The sequence below is a fragment of the Melanerpes formicivorus genome, unplaced genomic scaffold, assembly GCF_026170545.1.
Source record: "Melanerpes formicivorus ecotype bairdi unplaced genomic scaffold, bMelFor1.0.p_v2 SCAF_25, whole genome shotgun sequence".
NCBI classification, from domain to species: Eukaryota; Metazoa; Chordata; class Aves; order Piciformes; family Picidae; genus Melanerpes; species Melanerpes formicivorus.
This window is the reverse complement of record NW_027142377.1, coordinates 12,572,021-12,587,382: the sequence shown is the minus strand read 5'-3', so window position 1 is coordinate 12,587,382 and position 15,362 is coordinate 12,572,021. Positions and strand designations below refer to the sequence as shown.

At 36.9% G+C, this 15,362-nt stretch overlaps 1 protein-coding gene across 1 annotated transcript in view; it reads left to right on the top strand.

Moving 5' to 3' along the window:
* Positions 1 to 15,362, top strand: part of SNTG2 (syntrophin gamma 2) — a 102,729-nt gene that overhangs the window by 52,974 nt on the left and 34,393 nt on the right. The window contains exons 9-10 of the mRNA XM_068153401.1: positions 6,664 to 6,791; positions 11,986 to 12,115. Of these exons, the coding sequence (XP_068009502.1) occupies positions 6,664 to 6,791; positions 11,986 to 12,115 (258 nt within the window). The remainder of the gene's footprint in view (positions 1 to 6,663; positions 6,792 to 11,985; positions 12,116 to 15,362) is intronic.

The window sequence follows — 15,362 nt, the reverse complement described above, 5'->3', positions numbered from 1 at the left end:
TTGGAAGAGACCTACAAAGGTCATCTAGTCCACCCTCCATGGCAGAGAGGAGAGACATCCTCCACTGGATGCTCCTGTTTACTGCAGGGGGGTTGGACTGGATGATCTTGGGGTCCTTTCCAACCCATCCCATTCCATCCCATTCCATCCCATTCCATTCCATCCCATCCTATCCTATGTTTTTTTCTTTTCTATTCCTTATATACTTTTAATATTGTGTTTTGATTTCTGCCTGCTGTTATGGTTTGAGATGAGTCAGAATTACTTCTTGCCCTTATGCTGAGATTCAATATAAGCTACTCTGTCTCCTACCCCTTAAAGGAAGAGTATTTCTCGAAAGGTGTTTCAGGCAAGGTTATTGAGGTTACTCAGGAACCAATTACATACTAGCCCAAGGGAAAGAAATTAAAGAAAAAGGTGCTAGATTCTGTCAAACAGTCCATATGTATTCTCTAAAAATATCTTAGTCAGGTGTGTGCCTTACTGGTTCATTAAATAAATAATAGTGTAATAGCACCTAGCAGCACAGCTGTAATAAAATATTCATTAATATTTCCATTGTAAATCGCTCATAGAGAAACTTATATAATGGAAAGGGTTTAATTTGTTCCTTACAAATTTAACGTATTCTTCACAGAATAGCAAGCCCACTGATTTAAACACATAGCTACTGCAGTGGATTCCGGCCATTTAAGTCTCTAATATGTGCAACTGTACAGACTGTCTGTGTCAACTCCACGTATAGGTGCTCAATGTCTGCAAAACTATCCATTCAGGTGTCCCAGACTATCCATGAAATGCCATCAAGAGCAGGCATTAGATTTTAAAAGCGTGCATGCGATGCAGCATTAGAATTAAAAGCATTTCTTTCCGCTGACAGAAAGGGAAGAGTAGTATCCATGTTTCACATTTCACCTTCCTCTCATTTAATTAAGCATCTGTCAATTAATATAATGTAGAATAGAACTATATAATCAGAAGTTGCTGCTTTCATTGAATTTTAAAGGCATCAAATTTCTTATCCAAATTGTTACTTCATGTGGAAGAGCTTGTTTCCTGTATAGAAGCATTTATCTATTAAATGATTTGGTGATGCATATTTTACCAGATAATTACTGTCTTCTTGAAGCTGCTGCAGAATTGTGCACCTGCATGTAAGAAGTCCATTAAAAATAAACAAACACAGACTCTCTCCTGAATTGATGTTGCATCAAAGCAATGCACAGGTATTTTGATATCATTAAATCCCTCTGTATTGTGAGACAAGTCGAATGCTCTAATTGACTTCTGTTTGCTGCAGGTATCTCAATAATGTGTTTCTTTTAGTTTAGCATCACAGGACTTTTGCTCCTGTCTCTACTCTGCTATTTCTTGATTATTGTGTTGTTCAATGATTAAAGTAAGCTAATATATGACTCTAGTGCTGCTAAATAGAAGAGACTTGTTTTCTTCTCCAACCAGACTACAGCTGTTGTTTCCTGTCTGCTCCTAGAGAAGTATAAGCAAATGCTTCATCATACATGGGTGAAAACTAATCCTGCACATATATATATATAAAACCTATGTTACAAAGTGCCATGTCTACATGTTTACTGAACACCTCACTTGGCAGCCTGTTCCAATGCCTGACCACCCTTTCAGTAAAGAACTTTTTCCTAATAGCCAATCCAAAACTCCCCTTGTGCCATTTAAGACTGTTTGCTCAGTGTTTAGTCTTCTAGAAGTAAACTGTACCAATCACTGTTGCCTCTTTACTTAATTGTGGTATGAGAATCATAGAATCATTAAGGTTGAAAAAGACCTCTTAGATCATGGAGTCCAACAATCATTGCTTGTAATAGATACATAGCTACTCCAGGCATAGTCTTTCATCTACATCCACTATGGAGACTTGCCTTTCTGCAGTACAGAGAGTATTTGTAATAGGAGATGAAAAATGTTTTAAAAAAAGCTTAATCATGCTGAGTGATATGACCCTGAATATTTCTGACTCCAAAAGAGAATTAACCCAGTTTCACCCTGCCTGAAGCATGTGTTTAATCAAAGAATGATATGTCAACCCGAAATACCATTGTGGCTGCTTCCTTCTGAGGGACATGACATTTTTCTCACAGAGATTTAGAATCAATGACAGTTAATAACAAAAAAAAAACCCCAACACAATATAAAATGAGTTTCCCAAGCTCTAAAAACTGTATGTCACAAAAAGATGAAAAATTACAGTTCCCACCAGCTGTGATCTTTTACCTTTGTTCCTACTTTCTTAATAGGAACTTAATGAAGAGACACATCTGATTATGTCTCCCACTTAGCAGAAGACTTTCTGGACTCATTCTGCTTTTGGGAAAATTTCTTGGCTGCCCCATAATGAGGTATCGTAGAGGTGTTTTAAAAACATACAAAGCACTTCCCTCTCTTGTCCTTCATGGGTCAGTGATTGATAACAGGACACAGAATCAGGCTGTCCTTCAGGTCAAGGGTACACAGCTGTCCCACGTGGGTAGCGATTATGTGTCATTACAACCTGATTTTTGTTCAGTGCTCTATCAAATGAGCTTTCTGTGTTCAGTTCATTTTGTAGTGGATGTTGCAAACAAACTGGCATTCATTGGCAGCTTTGGTGGTGGTCTCAGCAGAAAGCCAAAGGTGTGAAATGAACCAGAGGATGAGAGCTGTAATTAGGCAGATGATCTCAAAACATGCTTTGGAGGAATAGTGTGAAGAGTTTTTAACATGAGCAGCAGCAGCTGTTTAGTAGATAGAACACTTGAAGGTCAGCCAGCTCAATCACTGGGTCAGACTAAAGGACTATGTAGTCAAATAGCTTGTTCCCAGGAGATGCCCACAAGAGAATACAAAACCAGGGGAAATTACGCAAAATTATTTATAGTGTGTATCGCCTGCACCTCTGATTTCTGGCTTAGGGGCTTTTCGAGCCAGAGTTTGTTATGTAAGGAAATACAGTCTTTGACTTTTATCCTACTATCTTCTAATTCATAGTGCTGCTTCTTATGCTCTGAAGAGGGCCTAAGGGCTTCTTATGCCTTGAAAAGGACAAACAAACCAGTTTCCTAATCCCTTTCTATGTTATTTATCTTTTGCAATGTTTTTCATGCAATTCCCTCAGCTGCTCCTTTTCCAGACTAATGTATCTTTGTTTGCTTATTTGCATGAAAATTATTGCATTCATTTCAACAACTGCTTTTCCCACAGCAGCAAGATCTTATTTTTCAGAGTTAATCTCCTGTTCATATCCTTTAACAGTGTGGGGAAAGTTAATGCTGTTTGTCTTCATGTGCATTAGCCCTCATGTCTAAGAAGGCCAACAGTATTCTGGAATGCATTAAGAAGAGTATAGGAGAGGTTCTTCTCTCCCTCTACTCTGCCTACTGGAGCCACACCTGGAATATCGTGTTCAGTTATGGGTTCCTTGGTTCAAGAAGCACAGGGGACTGCTGGTGAGAGTCCAGCAGGAGGTCACAAAGATCATGAGGAGATTGGAGCATCTCTCTTATGAGGACAGGCTGAGAGAGCTGCAACTCTTTATCCTGGGAAAGAGCAGACTGAGAGCATCTTAGCAGTGTTTATAAATACTTAAAGGGTGGAGGTCATCTTCTCAGTTGTGCCTAGTGATAGGATGACGGGCAATGGGTACAAATCAGAATACAGGAGGTTTTACTTGAGCTTGAGGAGGAAGTTTTTTTCCTGTGAATGTGCTGGAGCACCGGCATTGGGTGCCCAGATTCGTTGTGAAGTCTCCTTCTTTGGAGACTTTTAAAACCTGCCTGGATATGTTCCTGTGCAACCTGCTCTAGCAGGAGGCTTGGACAAGTTGATCTCCAGCAGCCACTTACAACCCCTACAATTCTGTGATTACTATAGATTTATCTATCCTTTCAACAGTTGATCTCTTAGTCACTCAGTATCATGAGCTTCTACTGCAGCCGTTTGCTGCATTCTTTCTTACTTGTTTTTCACAATCACTCTGGTGTTTACCATCTTGTCCAGATCATTAATCAATACACTGAACAGGTAGTACCCCTCTGCAGTGAAAACTGCTTCTTAACTCTTCTGGATTTCGCTTGTTATGTTTTAGCTAATTACTACTTCATGTAAGCTTTTCACCTTATTTCACAGCAAATCAGTTAACCTTTTGTGAGGGACAAAAGGTTTTTGGAAACCCACATATCCCATAGTGATTGCTTTTCCTATATTAGCAATTTTGAACAACTCTAAAAGATTTATGACATGTGACCTCTGTTTACAAATGCTGGTTTGACTTGCTTCTTCCCCAGTTTCTTGTTTTTATCCATGAGATTTGAAGGGGATACATCAAAAGATCTCAGATTGAAGTATTAATAAGTTACAGGGCAAACTGAATAAAATAAACTGTTGCTTCTATGATAATATTTTATCACTATGCAAGGTTTTTATGGCCATCTGTACACCTTCTTTTGCCCTTAAGATAAATAGGGATCAATCCAACTTTATGCTCCACCATAATAAATGTCTTAGTAGAATATGGCTTAGTAAGCAAGGGACATTTGAAACTTGAACCAGTTTGACCCCGTCATATACTTTCCCTGTTCTTAGTCATTAGGGTTCAGATGATGCAGTAAGGTTTCTTCAGGTAAAATTAGTCCAGAACTATAGAGGGAAATAATAAAATTAGTCATTCTAATGTGCTTTTCAAATATAAAAAAAATGAAGTTTTCTGTAGAAGTGTATCATAACTTTAGGATTAACAGATACTGGCCAAGTACATTTGGTCATCTTTTCTACTGCAGTTTATGGATCTAATTATATGCAAATTGTCTAGATGTTTGCTGTATCTTGAGATTTGAGGATGGGAAAGAAAGCTGAAGGTGCTGCAGGAATTTTTGTTTCATTATTATGCAATTCTTCATTGTAAATTCAGTTGTCATGTTCAAGCATCTGTGCTTGATTGTAATAAACTATCTTCTGCTTTATTTGTAGATATCTCAGTTTTCAGAGAGGGACATTGGATTATGTTGATAATTTCTAACTTCAGGTAGCACATGGTTCTGTAAATTATTTTAACAGAATTCTAAAATATGTGTTAGATTCTTCACCATGACATTAAATTTATACTAAGCTTTGGGGACACCTTAGCCTTTTGTGGCTAATTCTGTGAAATAGAATTAGTCTATGGACTAGATTATGAAATATTCGTACTGCAACACCAGGAGATCTCAGTACCACAGTATCACTAAGGTTGGAAGAGACCTCACAGATCATTCAGTCCAACCTGTCACCACAGACCTCATGACTCGGCCATTGTTGTGGGGATTGCAATTATGCTAAATGAAATTCCTTTCCCCAAAGACTCTGCAGTCTAAAAGATTCTTTAGTGTTATCAACTCTGGCAATTTCATTACAAATTTTTCATTTGCTAGGAAAGTGTCTCTCAATCACTAACTCTCAGTTGTCGTGTTAGAATGTGAAACTCGCTATCTTCCTTTAGGTAAAGAAGTAAAAAGAAAGATTAGTTCTTACTGTCTGTAAGAAGGATTGGGGGAAGGAGGCTGGGGAGGGGGAATCAAGGGTGGGAAATTACAAATAAATCCTTATGAGCAAATAGAACAATTGATAAATTCCCAAAATGCTCTTTATTTTGAGTAGGTTTTATGGCTTTTGAACACGTTGGTCACAACAGAGCTGAAGTTGGGTCATTCTGTGAATCATTTGCTTTTCTCAGTACTTCTCAATGTGTCTTTAAATCTTTTATAAAAATAACCATCTTTCAACTCCCTTCTCTACAGGAAAGTTTTCTGTACAACATGGGACAAATAATGTTTGGTTTGGAGAGTGCACAAACACTGAACTTTGATCTAAATATCACTGTGTAAAAAGGCTGAACAGTCTGTATATGAGCTTTAGATTAGATTTGGGAAGACCCTTTTCTCAGTAGCTCTCTATTCAGGCTAATTCCCTTAATTTGTATTTGCATATATTTGATTTAAAATTGTTTTCTTTGTTTGCCATAGTTACATGAAATGAGTAGACTGTAAAAGTGCATATTTTCATTCTTCTGTGATCAAAGCAGTACAGGACATGCAGATGATATCAACTATTTTGCCTTTCTGCCAGCAGCATTTGAAGAAAACTTTGACATTTCAAAGTTTATCAGTCTGTGTATAGACAGTGATAACACAGAAATCAGAATTTTAAGTCTACTATTAAATAACATTATGCATAAGCCACAATAGGAAATAAGAAACCAGTGTTCTCTAGTGTAGTCTTTACATGAGTCTTTTTCTCTGATGATTCTTAGAGGCATGTAAAGGAGTTGTAAAGAACAAATTAGTTTAAAGTTGTATTTTATGTTGTGTTTAGAGAAACTTTGGGACATTTATGTCTAAAAACTATTTGTTTCAATTGACAGTTATAAATACTAACAAAAATAACTGTATTTAATGTTTAGGTAGTACTGAAATTAGTCCCTAAGCTTAATACCCAGATGGGGTCCTTCCTACTTGAATGCTGCTTTTTATTTCTCTGCTAAAGCCTGTGTTTCTTGAAGAGTTTTATTTCTATAATCATTCACTTCTGAAACAAGCAGAGCTAGAGATGCATATTCATGTTTTTCTCACTATATTGTCTGATAAACTACACTTACTGATTCTCCTTTATTCTGCACAGACTCCATCATCGCCTTCTTCACCTATAGCTAATGAGCCAAAGTATGAGAAGCGGTGGCTAGACACCTTATCAGTTCCTCTGTCAATGGCTCGGATCTCAAGGTACAAAGCTGGAACAGATAAGCTAAGGTTTGTAATCTAAAGTGGGAAACACTGGGTTAGCTAGCTGCACCCCAAGATTTTTGCTCAGGAGCGTGGGCTCCATAAGAATCCTCAGAGTGGAGATATGAAAGTCTTATTGAAAACTATGCAGTCCATCTTCTTGAGATTAATGTCATGAATGGCAATTATCAAACTTAAAATGAAAACAAACAAACAAAACAAAAGACAATTAATATAGTCCCAACAAATACGCTTCTGTAATCCGTTGTACTTTAGATACTCGGCATCAGCGGCTAGTACAGAGGTTAAGTTTGGTGTTACTTGAATTACTTTTTTTTTAAGGTACAACATTTCATTCTGTATCTCTAATAGAATACTGTAGTATTCCCAATTTCTATAATGAAAATTAACTCCTTTTTTCTCATTTTTCTTTACAAATTATAACATACTGCACGATCACCGTGGCTACGTTGCATATCATTGTCAAACAGAAACTCATATTAACAAGAGATTTTGGCAAAGTATGTGGTACAAACTACTATATTTTTGATTGCAGAATCTTTTTTCTTCTTTTTGTTTTTTGCACCTCAGAGACCTCAGTAATGGTCCATAAAGTAGCCATGGAATAGGTTGTCAAAGGTGATTTTTCCTGGACTCCAGGGAAGATGAAAATAAAAGTGAGTTTAATAAAGCTTCAATAAATAATGTGCTCAAGAAAGGTTTAACACATTGCAGAATGCATCAGTTCTTTTTCTGCAAACTACCTCATCTAGGAGGTGTGCCTCAAATCTGCTAGTAGTACTCTTCCTGGTAGTCCACAGTTCAAGGAGTTCTCCCTATGTTTGAAAACAAAAGTTCATTTTCTGTTGTTATTTTCCATTTTCTTTATTGGATGCTATTTACCTTTTAGTTTGTGTTAACAAGAGAATTGGAATCCCTGGTGAAGCATCAACTATACAAGTCACCTGCTACCAGGAAGTTCATGTGTATACATTTCTCGATCTGTGCTAGATTTATTAGGTCTTTCATGGAACAACTTGAAAATCATTGGTTTTATGGTAGGACAGTGAGGCTGCTTTAACTTAGAGCAATTAATCTGAATCTGCTGGCAACTCCTCTCCCAAACTTTGTGTTAAAACATCACAGATGAAAAAAAAAAATTGTATTGTCCAGAAAAGTTTGAAGTTCTTCTACATTCTGAATTCTTAATTCCATTTTACTTAGTCTCTCATCACTTCTTCCACTGCTTTTATCATTCTTACTACAACGGACCAGTTTACGTGGTCCAGTCCTTCCCAATCTATCACAAGCCTCCAACCATTGAAGGTTGAGAAGTTCACCTGTAAATTAACTGAACAGGTCTCTGTGTGCACATTTGTATCAGTTCATCACCAATTTATCATCAGTGTTCTTCAAATTTAAGGGTCAGTTGAAGAAGATACGACATTTAAATCTCTGAGTGCAGTTATCACCCTCACAGTTTAAAGCATTTTCACGCCTGTTCTGTGCACTGCGTGCATTAGATGGAGCAATCCCAATGGATTCCTGTTCCCAAAAGGGCAGTGTGTACATTTTGAGAATTAGTTGAAATAATGCACCTTCTGAAACTAAGTCTGGCTGAAATTGAGTTTTTTTTTTTCATAGAAGCCCATACAGGGATGTGACTACAATACTAACACACTGTTGTTATCATATGTCATCCTTGTAACTTTGTCCCCCTCATAGTTTTTGTCATTAGGGTTTTGTTAAAATGCTTCATTGTATTTTATTGTCTCAGTTACTTCAGTTAGTCTTAAGATGTAATGTTAAGAGAACAGCCAGATTACTTTTGAGATCTGTGTTGATGTAGTGTTAGAACTATATTCCATAGTTTTACATGCACAACTGTGTGCCTCTTCTTCAGATAAATGGACCACATGAATGCTTTTTTCCTCTGAATTAAATTCAGAGAAGTCCATAACATTCTTTTCATCAAAATCATTTAATTGACATTGCCTTGTAACTACAGAGAATGGTTGGCTTGTGAAAGGATGTGGAAGGCATTATGATCATTTTGCTATTACAGGTAATGCATGCTCTATTATCTTCAATTCTTCTTTTCCATGCTAGAAAAACCCCAGCTTTTTCTAGCTGTGAAATTCTTTCAGTTGTCTTCAGCTGACTTAGTGTATTTTTGTTACTAAAATCAATCACAGACTGATTTTTTTAGTATCTAGTATTATATATTCTATGTATAGTAAAGCCACCTGCTCTTGTGAGTCTGATGTGGTAAACTGCTGTCAGCCAGTCCGGATGTCCTCTCTGACCTCATTCACTTTCCTCTATTATGTTCAAGATTGCTTTATATTTTCAACCTTCTTTTTCTGGTGGTGTAGAAAAGCTTTGCCTTCCAAATAAACTTAGAAACAAGAAAAAGGTTGTCATGAGGTCTAAAAGTTGACATTTATTGTGTCTTGTGCTTGCTGATTACATACTAAAGTCTAATCTACCAGGTTTAGCTCAGCAAGTCTCTACCACCTCAGGATAAATAGTCTTGAGTTTCAACAGCACACCTGCCTGTTTTCCCACTAATTTTGATACCAAAAAATGGAAAAAAGTATTCTGGAGCAAGCTGAGCATATTGAACTATGTGATGCTCATTACTTAGTTTTATTGCTGTTATTTTACAAAATACCTCTTTGTTCAAGAAATTTTCAGAGGAGTGATGGGGGGGAAACTTGATTTGTATTGTGTTATCTTATCAGTAATAGTCCTGATTCTATGACCAAGCTATATTGCTCTTTCCTGAGAAGGCAGAGTGTGTTTATTTACTTTCCTCAGAAGGCAGAGTGTATTTATTTAGATTTCAAAGAAATCCACAACATTCATAAATACACCTCAAGCACATGGACATCTATTTTTCTGTAATAAACATGCCTGAATTTCACAGACAGTATACATTTGATGGAGAATTTAATGTCTTGAAATACTCCTTTACATATACTTTAAACATAAAGACACTGATGATCTCTGTAGTAATGACAGGGATTTATTGCTGCGAGCTATAGACTCTCCTCATGCCAAAAGATTTCAAGAGCTTGAATCTCAGCTAGCATTACAGTGTCAGGCAGTCCAATAGTTGTTATCCAAATGTAATATGTAAAAAGACTTCCTTGAGACACTTGTGTAGATTAAAGCCATTGACATGTCAGATCATCTCTGAAGATATCATTGAGGTAAATCCAGAATATTTGGTATAATCTGTGCTATTGCTACCACCGTATTTCAAATTATGAATAATGGATCATTTTTGTAATAAATGAACCATTTGTATTGAATTTTGTATTTTTTTAATCTTGATTACCTGGGTTGGCTTAATTGGTTGTTAGCTGAAGAATTATTTTCTGTTATGTTTTATCAGCCACTTCTATAACTTTGTGCCACTTGGCTAAGGCATTCATAGTACCTGCTTTTATATGTCTACTGAAGTTGAGTTCATATCTAGGCACCCTGTGGCTTCAGTGGAGAGCACATGCAGTTTCTTGGCACTCTTAAATGCTCTGGATTATCCCTTCTCTCTCTCTCTCTAAAGATTCTGTCATCTTAGCTTTGATATTTGAATTTCTCTAAGTTAGGCATTGTGAATGGCTTCTCTTCGTGGCACTGTATCAATTCTGTTTCTATGCTCCACTCTGTATCAATGTATAGGGATTTACAGATCTTCCCTATCTTTGGGGGATGTTGAAGAAATCGTACCATAAGTCATTCCTTTATGGCACTGTTAGGATCTTTGTCAGAGCTTTAGGTGAAAGGAACAGTATGCTTGGGAAGTGATTATTTCACTCAGTTACCGGAAGAAAATAAAAGGATTTGTCTTGACCTTTTCTTTCTTTCTGAAGAGATCAAACAGATTTGCTGAAATGAAAGTGACAGAGTTGTGCTGTTGTCATCAGCTTTTTTTAGTTGCCACAATAATTCAATCATGAAAGGAAAATAAGCAAATCAACTGATATACATTCAGAAAGTTATTTTGCAAAGAGCAAATATAACATTTTACAACTCCTTTAACACTGAAGCATATCAGTTGATAGATATCTGCTAGGATACTTTGTCTTTTTAATATTGTGTGATGGTTATTTTACATGACCCTTATTAGTGAGCATATAGACTCCAGTATTCATGTTCACCATCAAAATGCCTACAAATGACAAATGTTAGGTTAATAACTTTTTCAGTAAGTCAGAATGAATAACTGCCTATTAACTTCTGCATGTCATTTTGAATGCTCATGTTGGCATATATCATATATTAAACACTAGAGGACTTACAGCAGAAAATTCCAGGAAAACCCAGCAACTTCATGGATCAGTATTTTCTCAGTATTTTATTTCTTCTAGGTTAATATCAAAAAGATAGCAATGTAGCATATAAGTGTAAAGCTCTAATTTGCAAATGTAGTAGGTAGCAGTGGTATTTTCTGTTATACACAAAACAAATATGTGCAATCACTGAAAGAATTAAAAATCTCTTACAGAATGGTATGTTGAATCATAGAATCATTGCAGGTGGAAAAGACCTTTGAGACCAAGTGCAACCACTGTCTAATTCTACCAAGCCTGGTGCAAAACCATGCCCCTCAGCACCACATCTCTGCCTTTTCTGAACACCCGCAGGGAAGAGGATTTAACCACCTCCCTGGGGGACCCATTCCAGTCTTTGAGAATCCTTTCAGGGAAAAAGTTTCTACTAATCTCCAACCTAAACCTCCCCTGGTGCAACTTGAGGCCATTTTCTCTCATCCAACCCCTACCATTCTATTCTATGATATGTAGAAAATTTAAGAAATTAAAGCCTGAGAAGGCAGTTTGCAACTTAATACATTCTTAGTAAATGAAACCAAAATGCTGTAAAAAAAAGGTAATTTTGGTTTAAAAAAATAATTTAAAAAATATCTAATGCATATTTCCTAAATGCATGACTTGAAATTCAGTAATTACGAACATAATTTATATACTCATGGGGAGTAAATGATCAGCACATAGATACGCTGTATAGAGAAAATACATATTGCATGTGTTGCCCCTGGTACTGCTCATTATTATCCTTCTTGTTGCCTTTCTTTTGGTCTGTGAAGTTCAGACTCAGAACTTCTCAAAAGACATTACAAAAGCACTGAGAACCATTGGGCAGTTTCAGAAAATTGACATATCTTCCTTCATGGATATATTTCTTCTTACTGCAGATCTAACGCATTTGAAGTGCTGGCACTCGATGGAGTTAGTACTGGGATACTTCAGTTTTATACAGCCCAGGAGAGTGCTGACTGGCTGAGAGCAATATCAACTAACATCAGTGATTTGACACTTCAAAATGTATGTTACTTTCTGCATATTTTCTTCTCTATGCTATTGTAAAACTATTTCTAATTTTCCAAAGGTACAAAATAACTCACAGTTAAGATACCATATATAAAACACATGTGTATGGGGAGGAAGAGGAGAAAGGAAAGAGAAGGGAGAAGTAATCTGGTCAGTCAAAAGTACAAGGAGGTTTTCAAAACTTATGGTGGCATTGTAGAAGAGAGAGTGCTAGAAAATCAGATTGCATTTGTTACTTTAAATAATTTTTAAAATAGAATGCTTATCCTTTCTGGTCATTTCACGGAGCTTTAGGTATGAGCAAATAGGTAATTTTTCCTCTTTCTGTATTGGATTCCAACAAAAATCTTTGGTCAAAACAGATTATTATTTGAATTTATTTTTCTGGTCTTTCAAAGCTCTTTCAAATCATGTTTGACCACAAGAGCACATTTATTCTGGTTGTTGGGATTTTCTTACATTCAGTTGCTTAAGCAATATTTTTGACAGAATTGAACATTTTTTTCTTGTGATGCATTCTTTCGTAATAGTCTTATTGATTGACTTACATAATTTATAGGGTATACATGGCAATTATAAGACAGTAAGACAGTAATTTAAATTATTCAGCAAATTTCATAACTTTTCTGTGACTAGCAAAAAAGAATATAGTAATATTTTTAGAGCATTTCCAGTTTATAGGTACTGAGCCAAATTATTTTGCTTTTTAAAGAAATCCATTGAATAAAACTACCTCAAAGGATATAGGTGAATAAGATAATAGAAAGTGGCTATAAATGCAGCATTCTAGTCTTTTTTTTCAAATGTGCTGTCTGCAGTAGCATGTGTCCTGACGTAGTAGAATCATGGAATGGTTTTGGTTGGAAAAGGCCTTTAAGATCATTGAGTCCAACCATTATCTAACTCTCCTAAGACTGGTGCTGAACCATGTCCTTCAACACCACATCTCTGTGTCTGTAAAACACATCCAGGTGTGGGGATTCAACCACCTCCCTGAGAGAGATGCTTCCATTCTTTAAGAAGTTTCTTCTAATAGCCAATCTAAACCTCCCCTGGTTCAACTTGAAGCCATTTGCTCTCATCCTATTGTCTGCTACTAGGAAGAAGACACCAAGTCCCACCTCACTCCAGCCTCCTTCCAGGGAGTTGTAGAGAGCAAGAAAGCCTCCCTTCAGCCTCCTCTTTTAAAGAATATATAATCCCATTTCCCTCCACTGTTTCTCACAAGACCTGTTCACCAGCTTTGCCCTTCTCTGGACATGCTTCAGTACCTCAGTGTCTTTCTTTGACCCTACAACTGAACCAATTCACAAGGTGTGGCCTCGCCAGTGCTGAGTACATTGGGGCAATCACTTCTCTGATCCTGCTTGTAACATGTCTGCACTCTGTTGTGACCTGTCTGCAGCAATATATTATTATGTACTGAGTACTGGTTCTTAGTGAGATACAGAGTAAACTCTGCGTGGATCACATGAGAAGTGATGACAGTTTTTGCTTGGACTTAATGCTTTACGGGTGTTGCCAAATGTGTAGCTTGTGGTGCAACTGGAAAATTCTATTCAGAGCGTTATTTCAATTACTGACTGTCAGAGCAGGAGATGTAGTAGTCAGTGAGAATGTCTTTTGTTGCAACCCAGTACGCTGGACCAGGAGTGTGAGGCTGGAGTGCAACTATAGCATCCAGCAAGAGAAGGCTGGCGCATGCTGCTGCTCTCTGGGTGGCCAGAGGACCAACAACCAGAGTGCTTTGGGACTTTGGATTAGATTTCTTGAAAACTCATTTTGAGTGCTTTGTTCTACCTTCATTGTTCTACCATTGTTCTACCTTTCACAAAATGATTCTTTTCTTATACTTTTGAAATTGATGTTAGGGAATGGATCTGTAGGTCCTCAGAGCTTTTTTCTGATTATTTGCTTCTCCACTTCTCTGGACTGTCTTCTCTCTTCTCCAGTAGGACCTGCAGATAATCACCACTGGTTGAGAGACTATTTCAGAGAATTCCCTGTCTGTTTAAGGATTAGTTTCTTCAGTCCTTGCTGACTTCAAGTTCACTTACTTCTGCAAATATTTAAACTATTCATGTCTTGTTCTCCCCTATGCCATCATCTCTGTACCTAAATTGTTAGATGGGTGGCCACAATGGACCTGCTTGCTGATACTACTGGCGTAAAGAATGTCAGCATTCTTACCTGACTTATTGCTAAGCATTTCAGCAACACTTTCCCACTGTTCACTTTTTTGCTTGTGCATATTTTTAGATCTTGTTTTTGCTGATACTTGTTTCTTAGCTTCATCTTTTCCTGCATCTTAGTCATTCTTTCTTCGTCTCTTGGTGCTATTCTTGTATACATACCTTGTCATATACATTTGTATATAATTTTGGATAATTTCTTGTAGAATTTTTGTTTCTAAAGAGCTCCTGGTACATAGCAGTTTTTTTCTTACAGTGCACCCTATCTTTCGTGTATTGCTTTACCTTAACATGCTTTATTTTGCTGTTTTTCCCTAATCCAGTCTCGTTCAGCTACTGGCAGCTCTTTGTCAGATCTCCTGCTGATAACCAGAAGACAATCCTAATGTAGACAGTACAAAAATAGCTCTGCCACAATGTGACACTCCTGCTGATGTCAGACTCCTCTTCTGAAGTACTGAAACATCTAACTTCTATGCAAAGGCAAGCTCTCTGGGGATCAAGTGTAAAGGAGGAATCATCTTCCAATAATGAAGATGTCAGAGATTGTCAGTGCCTGAGTGCTTTCTCTGGATGTTAGCATGTCTAAAATGTGTTACTTGGTAGATGAGAAATGACTTTGATATTAGCTTGGAGAGAGTTTTTATAAGACATAGGAGCAGAGGGAGTACTGCAACATGGAGAAAGATGTAAAGGTGTTTTTTCATCCCTCTTTAGTGATACATGCCTTGTATCCCTAACTCAGAAAATCTCCTAGTAACAGTCAGCTTTACAGGCAGGATGGATTAATATGTTTTTTTCTTTCTCTTAAGTACCCTTGTCCCAAATTATTCATCTCTTTGTTCATATTCTTGTTTTTCTCGTACTTTACTACCAGCATAAGACTTCTCTATTATCTTCCTTTGTGATTCTATCCCAAATCTTCTCAATGTTCTCAAAGTTCTTCACATCTACTTTTGGCAGAAATAAATAGAGATGAATCAGCACATCACTTTTATTTGTTAGAACACCTCTTTTGTCACAGGAGGAGGTACAGCTGAAGAAATTGA